Here is a 24,533-nt window from a genome sequence, read left to right as displayed (position 1 = left end):
TAATATACTACTTTTGCTTACTCTTTATGACTTAAATTGAGTGCCGTTGAGATGAGACCACGATCGAGTTTCCAAATCGTCAAACTTGGCGTAATTGTGACTGTTTGAAGAGTTATTATTCAAAAGTCCGAGAGCATCGCCAAATTTATGCGGAGTTCATATACTATTTAATTGTGGACTCCACGATAATATGTGATTATGGAGTTATTCAGAGTATCACGTGGCGGTGCTTTAGCTCGGACTATTAAATAATTTCATCACTATTGCCATCGGGCCAAATGTCTCGGGCAAGAGTTTTAGGAAAGTTAATGAGATCGCATGCATGTGTAAAACTTGGTCAATTTGTTTTTCTTTCCAGTGACTGGAATCCAGTCATTGCCAAAAATAATACTACTACTAGGACATCCAACTTGGCTGCTGGTGATTGTGAAGAAAATTCACCAATTCCATCCACATTTTCTTTCCGCATTGCCAACCTCAAATATTCCATTATTTTTATTAATAGCAATACATAAATTCAAACATTGGTTCGCAATTTCATCAACCTGAGAAATTATCGGACGACTTCGATATGAAAGTTAGGGGCGCAAAAAGTCATGTAGTATATATGGATCGATCAGATTAGCACTTAGGCTGCCAAAGAGAAATATTCGATCCGTCATCAACATTTCTTAGTATGACTAATCGGGCCGGTTTCACCCGCACAATATTTAACACAAAATCTCAACCACACAAATCAAGATTGAGATTAAACTACTTAAATGGGCTCACACACACAATCTTACCTTATCTCTCTCCCTCTCCGGTCTCCCCCTACCTCCCATCAGGACCCACTCCCCCCTCCCCTCTCCGGCCACTTAATCTCCGGCGACCCCATTTTCATGAATAAAACTGCAGCTTACTCCCACTGAGATGCACCCAGATGCAGGGATGGAGTCAGGGAAGAGCTAGTAGGGGTGGTCGCCCCTGCAAGAAGAAAAAAATAAATTTTACTATTATATTAAAAAAAAAATCCCAATCAAAGTATATAGGCTCGCCCCCCTCTAGTATTTTGGAAAAAATAATCAAATAGTGGTAACTTTTGAAATATAAGGATACCAACATTAATTTCTAAAGGCTAAGGATTAAAATATAGCAAAACATAAAATTTGAGGATTACGTAACATTGTGAATATTCAATTAATAAAATTCTCAAAATTTCACCCATAAAAATCCCACATCATTAAGACTTTGAAGGCAATTTTGAGAACATTGGAACAGAAAAGAAGAGATTTTTAGGAACCCAAGAAATCTTGGTGAAATCTAAGGTGTAAGTATGTTTTTGCCCAATCGTTTTACTAGATCGATTGAGGTAAGTCGTTACTGCTCTTGCAATCTGTTAATTTATGATAAGCATAATTAGGTATGAAGTGTTGCTATTTTGTACTTTTTTAGTTTTAATGTATTTATTGAGGTAAGTCTAGGGGTGCTAATCGAGCCAAACAAGCCAAGCACAGTATTGCTCAAGCTTGGATTGACTTCTTGTTACATGCGTTCAAATTTGGCTTGAGTTTGAAACTTTTTAGAGATTAATTGTTCAAGCTCAGCTCGAGCTTGAAATTTTGTGTTCGTGATAAGTTTGGCTTGACTTGTGAAATATGCAAGCCAATCTCAAACTTTTAAGCATGAGCTTAAACTTGTAAAATTTTGAGCTTTCAAGCTATATAGACTCATACAATCAAAAAGAAAAAGAAAAAAGAAGCTATATAGACTCATTGAGTTCCAAATGAAAGAGGCTAATTTAAAGCCATAAAGAAGAATTAGCATCATTAATCTAGATAAAAAAAACTCATAAACATAAAATTTTATTACTAGCTACATTCGTTAAATTAAAAACTCTCAAACCCTTAAATTTTCATATCTCACATAGAATATTTCCTATTTGAATGCAATGGTACCGTAAAACTGGTGAAAATATTCATATGCAATGTTGATAAAGATCTCATATTTTGGAAATATCTAGATATATAAATTAGGTATCATTTTTTTAGTATCCGCACGTATTAAAACATTATTTCAAATCTATATTATAAATGAGAGCAACATTTATCGCCATCGAATTTTTTTTGTTAAAATAATAGCCATGTGATTAGAAAAAAAAACAAAAAAAAAATCTAATTATTGCTTTTCTTATTAAAATCTAATTATTGCTCTCTCTCTCTCTCTCTCTCTCTCTCTCTCTCTCTCTCTCCCTTTTCGTAATAATACTATTTTTTTTGATCCGCTTAATAATACTATTTGCTCTCCCTTTCTTTCTCTAATTATTGCTCTCTCTCTCTCTCTCTCTCTCTCTCTCTCTCTCTCTCTCTCTCTCTCTCTCTCTCTCCCTCTCCCTCCCTTTTCGTAATAATACTATTTTTTTTTTATCCTTGTAATAATACTATTTGCTCTCCCTTTCTTTCTCTATCTTTATCAAGTTTGAGAGTAATAGAGAGAGGAAGAAAAATATTAACAAAAAAGGAGAGAGAAATTTGGTAAGGAAACCAATAATTAGGTTTTTCTTTTTTGTTCCTTTTCTAATCACATGGCTACTATTTTAACTAAAATTAATTCAACTTGATAAAGATAGAGTTAGAGAAGAAAGAAATAGTACTAAAAAGAAGAGAAAGAGATTTGGTAAGGAAAGCAATAATTAGTTTTTTTCTTCTTTTTTTATGTCTTTTTTATCACATGGCTACTATTTTAATGAAAAATAATTCAATGGCAATAAATTTTGCTTTCATTTATATGCCTAACATTTTTAAAGAAAATTGCTCTATTTACTATTGTAACGAAAAATAATTCAATTGCGATAAATGTTGCTCTCATTTATATGCCCAGACATTTTCAAAGAAAACTGCTCTATTTATACGCATACAAATGAGAGCAACATTAATCGTCAACGAATTATTTTTTGTTAAAATAGTAACCATGTGATTAGAAAAAGAAACAAAAAAAACCTAATTATTATTTTCCTTATTAAATATCTCTCTCTCTCTCTTCATAATATTTGCTTTCTCTCTGTCTCTATCTTTATCAAGTTGGAGGGAGGGAAAGCAAATGTTATGAAAAAAAGAACAATAATGCCCGGGACACATCAATTTGTTACACCCCAATCACACCCTTCTCATATACATGTGTGAAAATCCCACAATAAATGTGTAGGCCCCACATGTATATGAGAAGGGATGTGGTTGGAGTGTGACAAATTAATGTATCTCTAGCATCAATTTATCAGGTTTGGTAAGAAAACTTGAGAAAGAATAATTAGGCTTTACTTTTTTCTTTCTTTTCTAATCACATAGCTACCATTTTAATGAAGAGTAATCCAACTTGATAAAGATAGTGATAGAGAGAAAAAAAAAATAGATATTATGAAAAAAAAGGGACAGAGATATTTGATAAGGAAAACAATAATTAGGTTTCCTTTTTTGTATATTTTTTAATCACAGAGCTACTAGTTTAATGAAAAGTAATGCGATTAATATAAATGTTATTTTCATTTGTATACCTAGACATTTTCCAAAAAAAAAAAAAAATCGCTCTATTTTATAATATAGATTTATGGAATGACCTCTATATTCACAAGCTTATCGAGCCAAACACTGATATGCTCAAGCTTGACTTGAATTCATAAACAAGCAAAAAAACGAGATTGAACTTGGCTTTTATTTTTTTTAAACGAGTTTAAACAAGCTAAAAGTTGAGCCGAGCTCGAGCTGTTTGGTTCGTTTAGCAAGCAGTAACCCTAGGTAAGTCTTTATTGCTTTTGCAATTTGTTAATTTATGAAAAGCATAATTAGGTATGGAGTGTTGCTATTTTGTACTTTTTTTATTTTTAATGCAATTACATTGCTATGCATGATTATTTTTATTTTTTTTCTTGCATATATGATCGCCCCTGTATAGTAAAATTCCTAGCTCCGTCCCTGCCCAGATGTACGGGGACATACTCATTAGACATCTCTGACAAATCGTGGGTAGAAAAACAGATTAGAAGACCTGAGAAGCCCTGAGATAGTGCAAACAAGATATATAGTCGATTGAATTAATAACCACCCATATCTCTCAATTACGATTGGACATAAGGAATCGGCAAAAAATCAGAACCATTAACAACTCCTTCTTCTCGGTTTCGTGACTGAAAACCGGAACTTTAGAGCATCTCCCTCCTTAATCCAAAATTTTATCTAAATTTGGGTAAAAATTCATTTTGAATCAGGCTTACTTCAATGGCAAAATGATCTTTTACCTAAATATATTATTTTTTAAGTATTCAATGGCAATAATGTAAATAATAGAAGGGAACAAATTTGATTTGGAATAGAGAATGATTGACTGTTGTGAAGAAAAAGAAAGAACCTCCATAACCACCGCCAACCACCCAAATAGTCTACCACTTACCACCACCCATAGAACTCTGATTCATATATCCTCCTTTCTTTTCCAGAACTCATTCTGGCAGCGATGGCCATGAGAGAGAGAGAGAGAGAGAGAGGTATTCAAGCTTGGGAAAGCCGACTCCATGCTCTCAGAATGACATGGAATGAGCCATTGAAAAGAGAAAAGAGCCGTCGAAATATTGAGAAAAAAAATGGGAAGAGACTTGGATTGTCTCAAATTTGAGGAAAGAAATGGGTAAAACCCAAAATGAAAAAAGATTTGGGTCAAAGATTGGAAAGGATTTTTTGTGGGTTTTAAAATTTGGGTCTTAAAATGGATCAAGATTGGAGATGCTCTTAAGCAATGCTTTTCCCCTTTTTTTTGTTTTTGTTTTGTTTCTTTGAAACCAGAGAGAGAGAGAGAGAGAGAGAGAGAGGAGAGTGTGTTCTAATTTCAGCAATTGAAATGAATGACTGAAATCTTGTGTTACAATTTGTGTGGGTAGAACGTGCTATACAGCCGATTTTCAATGCATGCATGGATGGATACGTAATTACAACAGGACTGTTATCACTTTCGCAAAGTTTTTATCGTTAACGCAACGATTTTTATCTTGAGTGAATTGTACTATATATATACAAATATGAAAGTGATATCTCCACATGATACCTAATTATCCGGTCAAACTAATTTGCTTTCACTTTCAAGAACGAGTCACAGGATGATTGCACTGTAACTTGCACTACTGTGACACCTTTTGAATTTTACTCCTCATGGGAAATTAAAAGTTCAACTAGAAGACCCCCCGCCGATCAAAAAAAAAACTAGAAGACCCCCCTTCTAGATAGTATATAGTATTATTTATATTGAAAAATTCTATCCAAGTCGGTGTTGGTGCGAAAATCTATATCTCCAAAATTAAAGGACAGGAGTCGGGATCATCAATATCCATAAAAAAGACCTTTATGATCTATTCATAAGTTAATAAAGAGAAATTTATTCACGGAGGAGCCGTTAATAAGTTCTTCACGTTTCAACACAATCCTGCCCGTTCATTTGCGCAATCATTAATGGTACTTAAGATTGCTTTTTAATTTTGACCGGTAACAATTACTCTGGTCAAAATTGATTTTCAATCCGAACTGTTCAAAAATACTTTTAAATACCGGGCGATATATTGGGCCTCCGTAAACACGGAAAACTCCGTAAAATAGTTATTCTGAAATTAATATACTCCACATGCACTGTAATGTAGTAGTATATCTCCACATGCACTGTAATGTAGTAGTATATCAAAAGAAAATCAATCATCTTAAACTCATTTATAAATAGTGTACGGCACAAATGTGTAATAATAATAATACTGTATATATATAGGTTCACACCCACATCTGTACGTATGCATTGTGTTTTATTGGCAATAAGAAAATCCTTTCGTTGACTCTACACCATATATATGCTCTTTGTAAATTTGACACATGTTATTTCATTTAACAAATCAGAATTTTTTCCTACAGTGCTGCTATGGGTACAAAAGGGATTTGCAACAGCGCGCACGGATTAATTTAATTAGGCCCGTCTCGGGATCCCATAAAGATGATCGGAGCCGCTTATTTTGTTTAGAGTCTGTGTAAAAATCAACTTAATTGAGTATAGTAATGATTACGAAACATCTACATTTGTCCCAAGAATTTAGGTCAAAATTCTGAAGCAAAGTTGGATTTTTTGTGAACACTCCCAAATAAAAATTTGATCCTAAACTCCTCAGTAGTACCCTTAAAATCACCTCAAGGCCACTGTCCCTGCTGTTGCCGCCATTGTTGGAGGCAAGAGCACATACAAACTCACACTTGAAGAAGAAGAAGAAGATAATGTGAGAGAAAGAAATATTTTATTCACTCATACTTGGAAACACTAGATTACATGGATCTATACAGGAATAACCAAATGTAACTCACTACGTACCTCTAACTAACAAGAATTATACACATGGCCTCCACTACAATATTATTATTTCTTTGAACGGCAAATTTATTTTATTAATCTTTGTAATTGTTACAAAAGGATAAAAAATGATGGGATTCAAATTCTAAACAAAGCTAAGACTGGATCCACTCCACTATTATTAGGGACCTTTCATCTCTAAAACTCTCACTCATTACACTACCACATAACTCTCATTAACATAAAAGTATAACTCACATTATTACTTAAAAAACTCCCATTAACAAAAATGAAAGGACAAAAACATAACTCCCTTATTACTAAAAAAAAAGAGTTCATTTTCCAACAGCCATGCATAACCCCTCACTGCGGCTACTGAAGCCAGCCACCACTACCTTGTAGCTCGAGGCCTCATTTGTTAAAGGTATTAGATGGGTGAGTTCGTAAAAAGATGAGGTTCATAAAGAGATGTGATTCATGAGAAGATGAGATTCGTAATTTGCATGTTTGTTTCGCACGAAATTACGTGATGAGATTATTAATATCATATTTGTTTCACATAGATTAGATTTGATTGATAGTATACATTTTTATTTTTAACCTTATGTAAAAACACAAGAATAACAAATATAAATAGCAGATACTTAATCAAACGGGGTATTGCTAATACCCCTGCTTAATAATCCAATCCAAACCCCTTAAAGTGCCGTATCAAACAGGGCCTCAGGCGGATCAAAAAAAAAAAAAACAGGGCCTCAGGACTCCTGAGTGAGCAGCCAGCCTAGCTAGTTGGTCTCATGTGTTGGATTATTCATATTGTGGGACACAAAAGTTCATTCAAATATCTTGAATTTCTTGGCAGCTGATCTAGAAGGGGGGCCTACCTCCGAAGTTCAAATTAAGCAAAAGCCATATATGACCAACCTCCTTTCAGGTTCACATTCTGCATATGTATGGATCAAACGACACGTATACAGTGAAAAATGGCCCCACACTTTCTCCAACCGTGTTGAATCCATCACCCATTCCATGTAGTGTATTCTTTTTCTTTTCATTTTTCATTTTTTTTTTTGCAGAATACCAAAAGAAGAAGAAAAGGAATACAGTATAAAACAAAGTAAGATTATATCAGGGCATATTCTCAGTACCTTGCCAATTAAGGACCTTCCAAGTAGCATACTTGCACCTTTTCTTTTGGGGAAAAAAAACTTCACACCGATTGAGACGGTGTGATAAATTGATGTGACCCTGGCATCTTCTTAATTCAAATTCCATTCCGGGTAAAATTGGTTTTTTAAATTGCTCCTAAATCTGAGAGTAAAACTTAGTGATTAAATTAGTTTGTAGGCTTAAAAGTGGTACACGATAATTGGTGAATACCAACGAATCATTATGTCATATTCGTGTCCCATGTTAGAACTGGCCAACCCTAACTCGCTAATTTCTTGTCGGATTTCATGTCGTGTTATCGTTTCATTTTGATAAATTATCACCCCACGTTGTGTCATCCCATATTTGTTTCAGAATTTTCTAAACAATGACCCGATCATGTTTAGCTTTTCGTGTTATTGTGTCGTGTCATATTCGTGTCCCATGTTAGTAATAGCCGACCCTAAACTGCTAATTTCGTGTCGGATTTCATGTCGTGTCCTGTATTAGAAATAGAACATTGTTGGATTTTCAATGTAAATAAATATGTTTACTTAATACAAAGCTCTGCACAAAAAAAAATTACATTATTGTCACTGTTGAATTTAAATTCTTGAGCCACCCCTAATCTACCTCACATGATTTCATGAAGAATTATTTTATCCAATTCAAAAGCTTAAGTTATTTGGTGGTGAGACCAACATTAGACAAATGATAATCACTCATAGTATCTTACTTATTTTTGAGTTTTAACATGGGAATGGATCGATTTTGACACTTTCCAAATTGATAACCGCACTTCCAGGAGGATTGATTTTGGCACTCCTCTTTGAAAATGCGGTTATCAATTTGCGGAGTGCCAAAATCACTCCCCTCTAACATTTAACAATTGAAGATAATATGGTGGGATGGGGGAATCCATTGCTCATAAAGTTGTATCCCACTACAGTAGTGGAGTACAAGTTTTCATACAAATAGAATTTCCTAATTGCTTGGTTTTACCTATTTGACCTACATAATCCCCTAAATGACTTTTTAACTCCATAATTAGTATATGATAAACTAAGCCCCACTTCTTAACGGCATGTCGGATTTTATATCTATATTTAATTTCCCACGCGCTTCAGCGTTCCGTGGACTCACTCACAACATCATCCGGTCAAAATAGAAACTTCTTCAACTCTAGTCAGCAAAATACAACCCACCAACAAGAGACTATTGTCCCCTATAATAAAATAAAAAAAGAAAAAAAGAAAAATCCCTTAAACGACCACATCATCCACACCGTCCGTGCCCATCATTACACCGTCACCATCACGATCTAGTTCGATTTTAACGGCCACGACCCACCCATCCACACACCAGATTCCCCCATTGAACTTTCTCCGTTCCCTCCCCCGCCCGCTGGTACCCTCACTTTGACCACGCACAGATATAGAGCCATACGTAGAGAGAGAGAGAGAGAGAGAGAGAGAGAGAGAGAGAGATATAGAGAGCGCGCGCATCGATTCTGAAAGCAAATCAAAAAAGTCTTAGCCGCCAACTCTAACTAACTCTTCTTCTATATAAGCCTCTCTCCAATACCTCCTTCAAAAAAACTATCCGACTCCGGTTTCTCATTTTCAATAAGTGTGACGGAGAGAAACCAAGATTGAATTTCGAAACCGAAATTCAAGAAACGAATATTGCGATTGTACAGATTCTGAGTTGCCGAATCTGATTTGAGTCGACATGGCTACGCCGTTCGTAGCGGACGATCTGGCTCGGACGACGAGCAGCGCGCGGAGCTGGAAGTCGGGGAGCATAAGGGAGGTGTGGCAGGGTCAGCCGGACGTGTTCCAGAGGAACAGCACGCGGCGGCAGGAGGTGGACGACGAGGAGGAGCTGAGATGGGCGGCGATAGAGAGGCTGCCGACGTACGACAGGGTGCGGAAGGGGATGCTGCAGCAGGTGATGAGTAACGGGAGGGTCGTGAGGCAGGAGATGGACGTGACCAACCTTGGCTCGCAGGATAAGAAGCAGTTGATGGAGAGTATTCTCAAGGTTGTCGAGGATGATAATGAGAGGTTCCTTCAGAGGCTCCGTGCTCGAACCGACAGGTACATTCATTTCTCCCTCTCAGACGATTTTGTTCGAGGTTTTGCTAAATCATTTTCCTCAGATTTTGCTCCGACTTTAATTGTGTCGTCTGATTAGACGGTGAGATTCCAATGGATCAGATTAAGTATAAGATGTAATGGGTTTTTGACTTTCCGATACCGTTGACACGGGAAATCGTAGGCTCATCGACCTATTCCCTTTACGTGCCGGTCCGTGGTTCCCGTTACATACCGGTCCCTCTCCAGGTTCAGTTCACGGCCGATACTAGACCATTATGGACTATTCAGGGACTTCTATTTTTTTTTTTCTTTCCAAAAATGAGTTTTAAAAATTCACGACCACTACAGTTTATTCTTATTATATATTGTTCGATACTCATGACCATTAATTGTCCCAATACTGTTACTTAAAACCTTGGACCAGATACCCATTTTAAAAAAAAATGATTTTGTTCCGAATGATCCTTTTGTTGCTGAGAAAAAGTTAATCCATGTTGGATTGTTTGGTTGCCTTGGAGAATTTGGCGTTGCCCACCCAGAAAATGAAAAGAAAAAGAAGAAGATGTGATGGAAACTGAATTTGTTTTTGGTAGTGTTGTTTTTGTTTTTCGCGGTTTTGAAAATGAAACCAATGGAATGTTGGTAGAATTTGCATATCCTTTCATTTTTGCGAAAGAAATTAAAATTGCACAAAACGGAAGATATAGGTTTGTTGATCTTGTGTTGTTCTGATAACAAATTCTCAAACCAGTTTTCAGTAAAAGTTAGCTTTGTTTGTGTTTGTCGAGAAATGAAAGTAAAATACTTACAACATAAAAAATGCTACTACTACCAAGTACAATTTTATTTTCCCGAAAATGAGAATTACTTTGACTGCTTACGCAGAGAGTTGTAGAGGGCTCTGACTAGAGGAGTTTTTCTTTTTTCTTTCTTCACTAATCTGTGACCAAACAACCCTTATTTTCTTTTCTTCTTGGGGATATATTGATTCTTGGTTTAATGCTAACAGGGTTGGAATTGAAATTCCAAAGATTGAAATAAGGTTCCAGAATTTCTCAATCGAGGGAGATGCATATGTAGGGACCAGAGCACTTCCAACTCTTCTCAATTCTACCCTGAATGCAATTGAGGTAATTTCTTCGCTTTTTCCACTTATTGCCCAGAATTAAACTTTGTGTATCTTTAGCTGACACTTGCCCAATAGCTTCAATTCGGCTAAGTAAACCCATGTTGTTACTACTACAACAACAATTATAGTACGCATGTAACCCAAGTCATAGGAATCACAGAATACATATACAATTTTGCGAACGATGTTGAAGATTTACTTATTTGCTATTTGCTATCAAAGCTTCCTTTTATACCCTGATATCTGATGATCCCTGTTATGGTGATTTGGAATGTGAGTAGGGAATTATTGGAATGATTGGGCTTTCTCCATCTAAGAAAAGGGTTGTCAAGATACTCCGGGACGTGAATGGAATCATAAGACCATCAAGGTAGGTTCACAAAATCCTCTATGTTAAACTAGTTACATACGGAATTACCATTTGGTTATTGGATGTTGCGGGAAAAGTATAGTTGTAGCTTCGAAAAGTGAAATATTTAACTTCAATAAGGATATACCTATTTATGCCACTTGTATACTAGCCAATGCTTAGTTTGTGTTGCTAAACTTAAGCTTCTTGTTTTCAAGTAGCTTTAGTTTTCGTATACGAAATCACTCGCTTTTCGTTTCAAGTAGCCTTCATTCATTGAACTAACGACAACATTTTGTCAGGATGACACTGCTTCTGGGGCCTCCTGGTGCTGGAAAGACAACATTGCTAAAGGCACTTGCCGGGAAATCTGATGACAATTTAAGGGTTTGTTATTCTCTCCCACTTTTTCCATTGTTGTTTCCATCAATTCCATGTGTGAACTTTTCCTGATATATTTGAATTCTGCACAGATAGCTGGAAAAGTCACCTACTGTGGCAAAGAGTTTAAGGAATTCGTTCCTCAGAGAACCAGTGCTTACATCAGCCAGCATGATCTTCACTACGGTGAGATGACTGTTCGCGAAACACTGGATTTTTCTGGACGTTGTTTGGGAGTTGGAACGAGGTACGAGATGCTCTTGGAGTTGTCAAGAAGAGAGAAAGAAGCAGGCATTAAACCGGACCCTGAGATTGATGCCTTCATGAAAGCCACAGCCATGGCTGGCCAGGAAACCAGTTTGATTACTGATTATGTTCTCAAGGTCTGTTGGTTCTTCAATAATCACATATCAGATTTGATCTTCTTTTCTCTATTTAAGAAGCTTAATGCCTTATTGTTCTGAAACAGATACTTGGATTGGATATTTGTGCTGATATTATGGTGGGCGATGACATGCGAAGGGGGATTTCCGGTGGACAAAAGAAGCGTGTCACTACTGGTATGTGTAACCTAAATATACTAGTCTGGGTTGTGTTACAGAAAGGACATGTTAGGTTAATCCCATGAACCCAAAAGGTTCCCAGAAAAACTGATTGTTATTAGGTATCAAGAAATAAATCGTGATCTCTTGTGGTTAGGTCAAATGACTCAAACCCATCCTTTTGTGTAGTTCAATTTGAAACTTTAATTATGAGGTTATAACTGGAAATATTTCTCTTATTTTAATGGCATGAGCAAAACCATTCATAGAAAATTGATTGTTCTGTGGTTTAGGTCAAACTCATCCTTCGATGTATTCCAATTCTTAAGTGTTTTTCTATATCAGTTTTTAAATGGAATTGGTGGTTTTCTCTATTTTAATCCCAAAAACATAAAAAAAAAAAAATGATTGTTCTGTCATTTGTGTGTGTCAAATTGCATCATGCTGCTTCATGTTTGGTAAACTCATCCTTATACGTATCTTGATTCCAAATTTCCAACTTTACTTATGACGACATAACTGGAACTCTTCTTCCTGGAATGCAGGAGAAATGTTGGTAGGACCAGCAAAAGCATTTTTCATGGACGAAATATCCACGGGGCTAGATAGTTCTACCACTTTCCAGATAGTCAAGTACATGAGGCAAATGGTTCACATAATGGATGTAACCATGGTCATCGCTCTCTTGCAACCAGCCCCCGAAGCATTCGATCTCTTCGACGATGTCATCCTCCTTTCTGAAGGCCAAATTGTTTACCAAGGCCCTCGTGAGAATATTCTTGAGTTCTTTGAGTACATGGGATTCAAGTGCCCACAAAGAAAAGGAATTGCAGATTTTCTCCAAGAGGTGACTTCCAAAAAGGACCAAGAACAATACTGGTTCAAAAAGAACCAACCTTATAGGTTCATCTCAGTACCCGATTTTTCTAAGGCCTTCAGCACTTTCCACGTGGGCCAACGGATTTCTGAAGATCTCAGAATTCCTTATGATAAGTCAAAAGCCCACCCGGCTGCACTTGTGACCGAAAGCTATGGAATCTCCAATCGTGAACTCTTTAGGGCATGCTTTTCGAGGGAGTGGCTTCTGATGAAGAGAAACTCCTTTATTTACATATTCAAAACTGTTCAGTTAACAATCATGGCGATAATTGCATTGACTGTCTTCTTAAGAACGGAAATGAAGTATGGTAGAATTGAGGATGCTTCCAAATTCTGGGGGGCGCTGTTTTTCAGTATGATTAATGTGATGTTCAATGGGATGGCTGAGCTTGCGATGACAGTGTTTAGGCTTCCTGTTTTCTTTAAGCAGAGAGATAGCTTGTTCTATCCAGCTTGGGCTTTTGGCTTGCCCATTTGGCTCCTCCGCATTCCTGTTTCGTTGGTGGAATCTGGGATATGGGTCATACTTACTTATTACACCATAGGGTTTGCACCGTCTGCTAGTAGGTAAGTTCATAAAATAATCACTGAGAATGATCATTCAGAATTGGCTCAACAATTGCTGGACTCTAACATATCGTAAAAAAATGTTCAGGTTCTTCAGACAATTCCTGGCTTTCTTTGGTGTACATCAAATGGCTCTCTCTCTCTTCCGATGCCTTGCTGCTGTTGGAAGAACTCCTGTTGTTGCTAATACAATGGGAATGTTCACTTTGCTATTGGTTTTTGTGCTTGGAGGCTTCATTGTGTCCAAAGGTTAGAAATACATCCCTTGTTTCACTCTTAAATTCTTCTTGTTAGTCTTCTTCCATTTTTATTCAGCACACTTGAAATAACCACAACATAACCTTGTTTTTCTTGGGGTGCAGATGACATTGAACCGTGGATGATATGGGGATATTGGATTTCTCCCATGATGTATGGACAGAATGCAGTTGCAATGAATGAATTTCTCGATGACAGATGGAGTGCCGTAAGTTCTTTGAATGGTTTAGGAAAGATTCTAACATTTTATTCATGGGATGCCATTATACAAACTAATTTATTTTTATTTCTGTGTTCGAACAGCCCATCAATGGCACTTCCCAGCCTACAGTTGGAAAGACCCTTCTCGATGGCAGAGGACTCTTTGTGGAGGAATACATGTTCTGGGTTTGTATTGCTGCGCTTCTTGGGTTTTCCCTTCTTTTTAATGGTCTTTTCATCTCAGCACTTACATACCTAAGTCGTAAGTACATCTTTCTTGCTATTTAATTCCAGTTTGTTTACCTTCTTGTTAAAGAATTCATGCTGATTTTTTCATTTGAACGTGTTCAATCTCAGCTTTGGGTGATTCTAAAGTACTTTTAGAAGATGATCAAGAGACTAATAATAGGCATCAACGAACATCAAATGGTGAAGGTTTGTCTCATTTCCTGATGATTCTGTTTACTTGCTTGAGGTCTTGTGTGTGATGTGTTAGGAGAACCATGGCAAAATCCAATCTTTATCATTAAGGAAATACCACTGGAACATAAGGAAGGCATCTAATGGAAGGGAGGAGCCATACTCGAGGAAATGGGTTATTAATAACAAGGAATCAAGTCCTACATTTCCGTGTCATTGGACATTTTAGTTTGTGTCATTTTTTTTTTTCTTTGCGTAGTCCGCTATCTTACAAAGATGGACAGATGAAGGAATTTAGTATCCTTACTCACTGATGTTGCATGGATAAATACAGGTACGGATATGGCTGTAAGAAACGCTGGAGGAGACACCAGCTCAAGTCAAGTCGCAAGAGGAATGGTTTTGCCTTTCCAGCCCCTTTCACTTGCATTCGACCATGTGAACTACTATGTGGATATGCCAGCAGTAAGTCTCTCGAACTGAACTCTTGTTTTTTAAATGTGCATCTGACAACACAAAAATTATTCCCTGGGAAAGGAAATATTATGAATTTAATTAAAAACTCATTTGATTGACAAATTTTCTTCTTTCGGTCATTTTATTTGCCTATGTGCATACCAAAACGATGTATTCATTCTAAAGTGTTGGTTCCCCATATCAGGAAATGAAGAGTCAGGGAGTTGATGATAACCGTTTGCAACTTTTACGGGATGTTAGTGGTGCTTTCAGACCGGGTATTCTGACAGCACTAGTTGGTGTTAGTGGTGCTGGGAAGACCACATTGATGGATGTCTTAGCAGGAAGAAAAACCGGGGGGTATATTGAAGGATCCATAAGCATTTCTGGTTTCCCAAAGAATCAAGAAACATTTGCCAGAGTCAGCGGTTATTGTGAACAAAATGACATTCATTCGCCATATGTTACCGTTTACGAGTCTCTGTTATACTCTGCATGGCTGCGTCTAGCTTCGGACGTGAATACGGAAAGACGAAAGGTACGAAACCGAATTACTGGAGTCTGTTACATAACCTCTTTAGGTGTTACTACATACAATATAATCCCTTCGTCCCATTATGTTTGTCCATTTTTGGCAGAAGTGTCTTTTCATCAGATTAACAAATTCTGTATTTTGTGGTCAACATTTTTTCTCCAAGCCAAATATCTTAATTTACTTGTAGATAAACTTTTTCAAATTGTGTAAAAGAGTAAAGTAACGTACATCGTACATTGACTGCATTTTGAGATGTCACGAATAGTAAAAAAATGGACGAATAAAGAGGGACGGAGAGTACTGAATTACGAGTATTTCACTAAATTCTCTTCTTTCTTATGGTAGATGTTTGTGGAGGAAGTCATGGATCTAGTCGAGCTTCACCCTCTACGACATGCTCTAGTTGGTCTTCCAGGAGTCAATGGTCTTTCAACTGAACAGAGGAAGAGGCTCACCATTGCTGTTGAGTTGGTGGCTAATCCATCCATCATTTTTATGGATGAGCCCACATCAGGCCTTGATGCGAGAGCTGCTGCAATTGTCATGCGTACTGTGAGGAACACAGTGGACACTGGCCGAACTGTTGTGTGCACCATTCATCAACCCAGCATAGACATTTTTGAAGCTTTCGATGAGGTATATGTGAAACTCAATTACAATTCTCCGGTATATGTTTCATTCGTCATCTATTTGAGCACTAAATCTGACATTGACTTTTTCTTCCTCACAGCTTCTGTTGATGAAGAGAGGAGGGCAAGTGATATACACTGGACCTCTTGGTCGCCAGTCTCATAAGCTTGTTGAATATTTTGAGGTCAGTTTTTGATTTACTAGAAGCTATGAGGGCATGAGATATTTTGGGATGGTCATTTTCTCAGTGATTTCCATACATAATTTCTTGCTCATATCCGACAGTTAATTGTAACCCATGTAATCAACTACTAGGTAATGCCATGCAACTGAACCTTCTCTTGAATAATTTAACCCAATTTAGAGTTGAACTCACCAGTCACCGCTATGTCTACCACCGTATATTCCTCAAGTTTATAAAGCAGGAGAAGAAAGATTAAATTGCAAGTTTCAAGTTTTACGACTTCTTTTTTTTTTTGTGAAAAGATGAGTCAAAATTCTTGATAATAACCCACTTCTCTTGCAGGCTGTTCCAGGGGTTGCCAAGATTAAAGATGGTTACAATCCAGCTACATGGATGCTTGAGGTCACTGCTAATTCAATTGAGGCTCAACTCGATGTTGACTTTGCAGACATTTATGCCAATTCTGACCTCTATCGGTATGTTAAAACATTTTTCAGAACAAGTTATCTCCAACATGTTTCGGAAGAACTTATATGCTGATGAATTTCGACCCTTGTTTTTGTGGTCTTCTTGGAAAAGAACCTGTTTTCAAGCAAGTACCAGAAAGATATTTCCAAATTCTCTAAAACCATTTTCAATAAAAGTTAAACACAATGTCTGTTTGTTTTTTCCAAAACAATTTTCTGATAAATTGGTAGAAAAGTTACCTTCTTCATACTCCATTTCCGCACTCTCTCTAAGCCCAAGTGTATGCTAATCCTCTTCATGATTTTGTTTATCAGGAGGAATCGGGATCTTATCAAGGAACTAAGCACTCCAGCACCGGGTGCCAAGGACCTCTACTTCCCCAACCAATATTCCCAACCCTTCCTAACTCAATGCAAGGCTTGTTTCTGGAAGCAACACTGGTCATACTGGAGGAACTCACAGTACAACGCCATCCGATTTTTCATGACTGCTGTCTTTGGTGTACTCTTTGGTGTCATCTTTTGGGACAAAGGAAACAAAATGTGAGTCTACGATTTCTGCATTCTAAACTAATCAGAAGAAAACTATCCCCAGTATCTTTTCCTGTGGGATGATATAATGATTGACCTGAATGCTAACAACATGGTGATATCATAATTTTTGGTTCACAGATCAACACAACAAGATCTGCTTAACTTGCTTGGAGCTGTCTATTCTGCCATCCTTTTCCTTGGAGGCACCAATGCTTCTTCTGTCCAAACTGTTGTAGCAGTGGAGAGAACGGTCTTTTACCGTGAAAGAGCAGCAGGAATGTACTCAGAGTTGCCGTACGCATTTGCTCAGGTAATGGATAGCAGGTTTTGATAAGATTCACACCGAGTGTTCTTTGTGATTAGAAGAATATTTACGCTGAGTTTTTTGTTTTTTCAGGTGGCCATAGAAACTATTTATGTTTGCATTCAGACAATCATTTACTCTCTTTTTCTGTTCTCGATGATTGGGTTCGAATGGAAATTAGCCAAAGTCTTGTATTTCTACTATTTCATATTCATGTGTTTTACCTACTTCTCAATGTACGGGATGATGGTTGTCGCGCTGACTCCAAACCACCAAATTGCTGCTATTTGCATGTCCTTCTTCCTCAGTTTCTGGAACTTGTTCTCTGGTTTCCTTCTCCCTAGGCCGGTATGTATCTACTGAAATACTTGCTTTTCACTTTTGCACGCTTTTCACTTTCTATTCGTATTATTTGCGTATTCAATATCTAAATATAGCCTCATAATCATGACATGTTATCAAAAATTTGCAGCTTATCCCTGTGTGGTGGAGGTGGTACTACTGGTGCTCTCCCGTCGCTTGGACAATCTATGGTATTTTCACCTCTCAAGTTGGAGACAAGGATACTGCACTTACATTACAAGATGGGACTGTGACAACAGTCAAGATATTCCTTAAAGACAATATGGGTTTTGATGAAGACTTCCTCGTACCCATAGTGTTTGCCCATTTGGGTTGGGTGCTCGGATTCTTCTTAGTCTTCGCCTATGGCATCAAGTTCCTTAACTTCCAAAGGAGATAGACTATCAGAAAAGCTTCGTTTCCCTCCGAATATCAGTAAAATGTCGAGATTCACACATCATAAACAAGAGGATCTACTTTATGCTGTACACAAGTTTAGTTAAGGAGATAGAGGAAGGAGAAAAAACAAGAGTCCTCTCTGTTCTTTTTATTTTCTTCTTCCCTTTTTATTTGTTTGGCGTGTATTCTTTCTTTTAGCATATATTTGTAGCTATATATTATTCTTTACACAATGTTTCTATAAAGTTCTCCGTTGTAACTTTTGTTCAATTACCTCAATAAACACAGCATTAGCATATTTTTGAGACTCGAAATCGTTTATTTGTCTAATTCCCTTCTCTCTCACCCACTGACAGCAAAACACTTCCTACAGGTAGCCGAAGAGAAATGTGTTCTTTGGGTTCCACATCATTGATAGATTCTTTGACGTTCTTAATATCTTTGCCAAGACAAATGCAAACAACCAAACCAACTTAACTTATGATCCAAACACTGCACTATGTTTTGGTTCAGTTCAGTGGACATTGTCTTCAAAGCCCGACCAAATCGAACCGTTAACAACCCTAGTTCGAAAGAATTGACGCACCCACGCACAAATTTTCTCAGCCGGGTCATACTATATTAGCTGCCAATTAGGAAAAGTAAGTACTGATTTCAAAGGTTGGTGGCTTACATAGACACAGAATTTCTATTGCAAATATAATAAGGAAAATTCTAATAACAATGGTGAATGTGTATTAAAAGGTATAAAAATACACATAAATTTGTGTTTTTCTTATTTTTGTGTGTTTATTGTGAGCCCTGAAAAGATTGATGTAATAAACATCTGTGGTATAAGGGAAATCAGTAAACACCTAAAGGGTTTGACGTCTATCTATAGATTTGAACCCCAGACCTTCTCTTAAAAATCGAGGGATACAATTAGATGGGCAAAAAACCATATCGTGGATAGAGAGAACCCACGCTTACTTGCCTAAAGGAGGATTGGCCTTCTTTGGGCATCTAAGCGGCCATCACTTTTTGCCCCAAGTTTCCCAATTGAGCCCCCTGATTGGGGAGCCTCAAGGCTAGAGCAATCTTGACTTTTTGCTGCTATAGTGGGTACTATTCATGTATTGTAGCTATTTTTAAAATTTTACTCCGTACTTTAATGGAATTTTCGACTTTTCACCATTTCCCTATGTCCCTTTTTCTATTTTCTTGCTTTTTTTTTTGTCTTTTTTATGGGATTTCTTGCTTTTTTTTTTTTTTTGTCTTTTTTATGGGATTACTTTGGTAAAATCATGTTGGAAAATCTTGCTAGGATTCTGATTAGTGTGTTTGTGTGAGAGAGAGAGTGGGTGATTCTCTGACAGGGAATTCTTGAGAAATCTTCAAAAATAAGCAACAAAATCTTCTCGAGATTTTGCTAGGATTTTGATTTTGAGTCTCAAAGGGGGGGATTTTGGGAGGATGACGCCAGCCATGTAGAACGAAATGAGGAGACAGAGATCGGGGAGCGGGGGTTGGGGAGGAGCATTCAAAATTCACCCACCAGAAGCATGTTCACAAGCCTCGGTATTTGGATTGTGTCCGGAGCATTTACGGCCCGTTTGGATGGAGGATTTGTATTAGGTGGTGTTTACACCCATTTTTGGCACCCAGTCTTGGGTTAGCACTGGAAGGCCATTTAATTATTGTTTGATTAAATTGGGCCAATAATAGGGATGTATTGGGTTAAAATTAATGGGCCAAGACAATATTTATTGGGCCCGATTAATTTTAACTTAATTCGGCCACGGGCTTAGTGTTTTTGGGCCTATATATATAAGTAAGAATAGAGAGGCCTATAGCCCATGAAAGTTGATTATGTCTCTGGAAGCATTTTTGTGGGTAAAGTATATAAGAGGCCATTTAATTTAATTAAATGAACCATTACCCGTGGATCCCATAAAAAGGGAAGGTGGATAAGTGCTTGTTACCTTGCAAAGAGCCATTTGATTAGGTCAAATGGCTAGAAGTTTTTGTTAGCCCACGAAAAAAGGAGGAGAAATAGGCCTATTATCCCATTAACTGCCCATGATCAAATAATACATGGGTAATATAGGGAACTCCCAAATAACCACCTATGATCCCAAGTTATTTCGAACACTTGGCAACATCTGGAGCAAACATGGGACACTTGTCAACTTGTGGTGAAGGCGAGAAACTTAGCTCAGATCTGGACCAGTGCAGAATTTGCCTATAAAAACTAGTTCACAAGAAGAAAAAAAAGTTCACACACCAATCAAGCCCAGCGCTTAAACCAAAGTCTTCCCAGCGAAGCAACTATCTTTATTTTTCCTGCATTCACTCAATTACTTCTTCAAGTAATTTGGGTTCTTACTTTCCCGTTGTACCCAAACTTTATTATACCGACATAATAAAGTTAGTTTACATTGTTACTTTTTTTCCTACACGGTTTGGAAAATAGTTAAGTCCTCTCTCGTTGAGGGAAAACCACGAACCATCACTGCAATCTAGCCCTTAGGTTTGTAGCATTTTCGCCGTACAGTTACGAAGTTAGAAAAGGTGCATCCAGTACTTTACGTTAGATGCAACAAGTCTTGGCATGCCCGCGCTCAGTCCTTGAGCCACTTCAGAGCCGAACATCTTTTTGGCACGCCCGGTGGGACCCTAATCGTCTAAGGGTTTTATTATGGCAAGGAAGTAACAACAGTAGCAACCGGATCCACCACAGAGTCTTGAGGGAGTGGCAGTCGACGCTTCATTACTCGAGGAAGTTGTTCCTCAGATCAGCGCTCAAGATCTTAGCGACGCTACAGACAGCATCAAAATTTTTATGTTTTTGGCAAGACACAAGATCTCCCATGATGTGACACAATCAATCTCACAATCGTTCTCTCAGTCCTTGGAACCTCTGGCTATAGCAATCCACAAAATGATTGCTATGCTTACAGAGAGGTTACCGCTTGTCCCTTAGCAGCAGGGCTTTCCACGGTTTGGTGTCTATGGCAACAATCAAGACCAAGCTGGCTTACTGGGGGCACTTCTCCCTCCTCAAACATTTTACCACGCTACCTCATTTAATAGCCCTATGCTCAGGGGGCAAATAGAGAAGGGAGTTGTCATTGGAGGAGCCCAGACCCCTCCAGCAAATAACGATCAAAGGTTTGTTTTGGTTGAAAATCGGAGCAGACCTGACAAATCTGACAAGATAGACAAAAGGCCTTTGCAAGGAGGTCAGGGCTCTGGAAAGGACAAAGGAGTTGCTCCTACTCCTCAAAGCTCTGATACTCGGGGGCAAGTCCAATCCAGAACCAACAGCCATAAGAGGCAAACCGACAATCGCCTCCTGTGCCAAACAAGTTCTTGGAAAGGGACCAAGTCCTAAACTTGCTTCAGGAGCAGTTAGGACCTGGTTTTAGACCTTTAGGCAGGCCAATGTATAGGAAGCCTCATATCGAAGAGGTGGACAATACACCTTTCCTTAAGGGTTATAGAGTCCCAGAATTCCAGACCTTCAATGGAGAAAACATGCAGTCAATAGTGGAGCACATTGCCAGGTTTCAAGTCCAATGTGGAGAGGCTGGGACCATTGATGCTCTAAAGTTGAGGCTCTTTCCCAATTCTCTTACTGGGACAGCCTTTACTTGGTACATCAACTTGCCACCTAACTCAATGTAGACCTGGGCACAGTTGGAGGAGATGTTCCACCAGCAATTCTATAGGGTAGAACCAGAAGTGACGTTGATAGACCTGTCATGTTATCGTCAAACTCATCTCGAATTTGTAGAGTCCTGCTTCGTCGCAACCTAACCTCTTAGAAAGGTTCGCACCCCAAGCGTAGGGCTAGATCGTTGAAAGCATAATAACCGGTAAGACCGGAATTGTTACCACAGAGAAATCTTCTTAAGCGAATTCATAATAGAAGTTTCGTAGAGAGTTGTGGCGTTAAAGCGGCCAACTTTGGTTTTTGAATTGAATGACAAAATTTAAACTCGGAATTAAACTAGATTAAAGATGGTTGAGTCAAAGGGATTGATTTACCCACGACTTAGCCGTCAAACGGTTTCTTTATCTAACTCAAGAGTGGACCGAAACCGTCCGGATTCCAATAGAAGAATTAAAAGCTGAAGATTACTAATAACTTAATTCAAAGCTCTAATTCAAATTGAACTCATTTAACGCAAGTGAGAGACCAAAAAGGATCGTTCGCACGCGTAAGATTATCAAGCTCATAGCACAAGGCGATAAACTTCATTGATCAAAGAAGCCACCAACCCCATGATCAAAACTAGACATCATGAGTTTAATTCATTCAAAAACTTGAAATTAAGCTAAAGTTTAAGAGAAACCATTTGAACTACTAAATCATAGAGTGAACCTCACCCCATGACCAAACCTATATACTACTCTCACATAGCACAAATACTAGAAATTATGCTTAGAAAGGCAAACATGATTAACCGATAAAAACGGAAATAAACTTGATTTATAAGTAGATCCAAAACTTAGCTACAACATAAATACTCGAGAAATTAACAAACAACCAATACCTTGAAGTGTTCTTGAAGGAAGTAATTAAGAAAGCTTGAAGTATAGCTATGGAACTCTTAAAACATTAAAAGACTTAAAGTGTAGATGAATACATAATGGCCATAAATGACATTAAAAGCTATTTATAAGGCTAAACAATCAGCCATACAATGGACCAAAAGGCCCCCAAAATATCCAAAAAATATGCCTAAAGTAGACACTTTCCAAAAATAGAAGGTTGAAACATTTAGCATAAAAATCTAGTCGAAGGGCATTGGTACCGGTACCTCAAAAACATGCTACCAGTACCAACTCAACTGTCTTCAATTTTAGCAACATGGTACTGGTACCATTATTTTGAGGTACCGGTACCTTTCTCTGTTTTCTGTAAAATGGGAACAGCTTGGCACTTCAGGCCTTGTGGTGCCCCAACGGCCATTCGATGCTTGATTACTTGACTAACGGGACTTGGCGTAGGTGTGTCAAAAGGCCTTGGTCCCACGGATGTCCTCGGAACCATCCTTGACGCGTTCGCCTTGCTTCATGAGCTATGGCTCACTCCATGTCATAATTGACCACCGGCCGTTCTCCAAGGTTTCTTATCGCACCGTTTAGGCTTCGTTAGCGATGAAATGAGTGCCGTCGGACGGTGGGATGCTAGGCCGCACTCCGGAGCGTTCCATGGCATTAAAAATTGCCTTATTAACACGCTTTACCTGAAACACACATAAAAATACTTTACATGCAAAATGGAATAAAAAACGACTACTTAAATAGATCAAAGCCACAAGTTAGAGGATTTGAGCACCAAGATTATACAATCTTGGGTGCTAATCAAGTCCTATCTTGCAAGGTTTAAAACTGCTCGATTTAAGTGCAAGATTGTCCTTCCAGAGGCCGAATATGTGCGCATAACATTAAACGGCTTGGGCTTCGAAATGAAGAAGAAGTTCTATGGGACAGAGTTCAGAGACTTATTCGAGTTGTCTTCTAAGGCATCTCATTATGAGAGGCTCTTGGCGGAGGAGCAAGACAGGAAGACTGCATCCGATGGAACGTACTACCGTGACCCTAATTACGAGGTTGCTGCAGTGAAAACATAAGCAAACCTAGATGTGGCAGTGGCTGAAATCATCAATAAGAAGCCATATGTTTGCAAGGTCTTTGTCAAGATGGAACCAACAAAGCAGCCTATCTAGAACACTTTTAATAGGCCAACCAGGGCCTATACTTTTGACGATGGCAGGGCTGAGGCTATCTTTGATCAACTATTTGCTGACAAGTTGCTCAAACTGCCCTTTGGTCAAAAATTTCCAACTCTAGAAGAACTGAAGGGCAAAGAATATTGTAAGTACCACAACTCTTAGAGTCAGACAACTAATAACTGCTGTAGGGGGATGAAAATCACTAATGCCTTAGAATAGTAGGAGACTACAATGGCTACTCGTGCAGTTCACCGGAACCCTAGTTCGTCGTCGGAACCCTAATCTGCAAAACAGACAAAGGGTGAGCGCACCTTTGCCTCTCGTGGCAAAGGCCCTCCGATGCCTAAGTTAGTATCACGTACTGGCAGAAGAACCCTAATTATCAGTAGGAAAACAATTTGAATGCTTCGATTTGCGTACCTTTTGTTTCTAGGTTTACCTCATATTTATAGATTTGCGTATGCTTGCTGCTCAAGCATCCCTGTTGCCCTAGGATTCCCATCTCATATAGAAACCCAAGATATCAAGGATTCTCGTTTCCCTTAGCAATTCATTACCTTAGTCCTTTTAGGACTCTTTTTTCACAATTGGCCGAGCATCCTACTCCGGTTGGGTATTTTTCCCAGATCTTACATTCTCA

The 24,533-nt window shown here is 38.1% G+C and overlaps 1 protein-coding gene across 2 annotated transcripts in view; it reads left to right on the top strand.

Moving 5' to 3' along the window:
* The first annotated feature begins 9,078 nt into the window (after positions 1–9,078).
* The window catches only part of LOC131314454 (pleiotropic drug resistance protein 2-like), a 52,076-nt gene continuing 36,621 nt past the window's right edge, over positions 9,079–24,533 (top strand). The window contains exons 1-20 of one of the 2 annotated variants that reach the window (XM_058343087.1): positions 9,079–9,593; positions 10,603–10,723; positions 11,004–11,092; positions 11,374–11,458; positions 11,545–11,835; positions 11,922–12,012; positions 12,540–13,440; positions 13,529–13,689; positions 13,803–13,906; positions 14,002–14,161; positions 14,257–14,334; positions 14,654–14,784; positions 14,981–15,313; positions 15,656–15,946; positions 16,041–16,124; positions 16,467–16,600; positions 16,907–17,134; positions 17,264–17,435; positions 17,523–17,777; positions 17,902–18,279. In XM_058343087.1, the coding sequence (XP_058199070.1) occupies positions 9,226–9,593; positions 10,603–10,723; positions 11,004–11,092; positions 11,374–11,458; positions 11,545–11,835; positions 11,922–12,012; positions 12,540–13,440; positions 13,529–13,689; positions 13,803–13,906; positions 14,002–14,161; positions 14,257–14,334; positions 14,654–14,784; positions 14,981–15,313; positions 15,656–15,946; positions 16,041–16,124; positions 16,467–16,600; positions 16,907–17,134; positions 17,264–17,435; positions 17,523–17,777; positions 17,902–18,171 (4,347 nt within the window). In that variant the 5' untranslated portion in view covers positions 9,079–9,225 and the 3' untranslated portion in view covers positions 18,172–18,279. Of the gene's footprint in view, positions 9,594–10,602; positions 10,724–11,003; positions 11,093–11,373; positions 11,459–11,544; positions 11,836–11,921; positions 12,013–12,539; positions 13,441–13,528; positions 13,690–13,802; positions 13,907–14,001; positions 14,162–14,256; positions 14,335–14,653; positions 14,785–14,980; positions 15,314–15,655; positions 15,947–16,040; positions 16,125–16,466; positions 16,601–16,906; positions 17,135–17,263; positions 17,436–17,522; positions 17,778–17,901; positions 18,280–24,533 lie in introns of those variants that run through there. The other variant, XM_058343089.1, reaches the window with a different exon arrangement.

This window comes from Rhododendron vialii, chromosome 13a, assembly GCF_030253575.1.
Source record: "Rhododendron vialii isolate Sample 1 chromosome 13a, ASM3025357v1".
NCBI lineage: Eukaryota > Viridiplantae > Streptophyta > Magnoliopsida > Ericales > Ericaceae > Rhododendron > Rhododendron vialii.
Note: the sequence above shows the minus strand (reverse complement) of the source record. Positions and strands in the feature narration are given on the sequence as shown.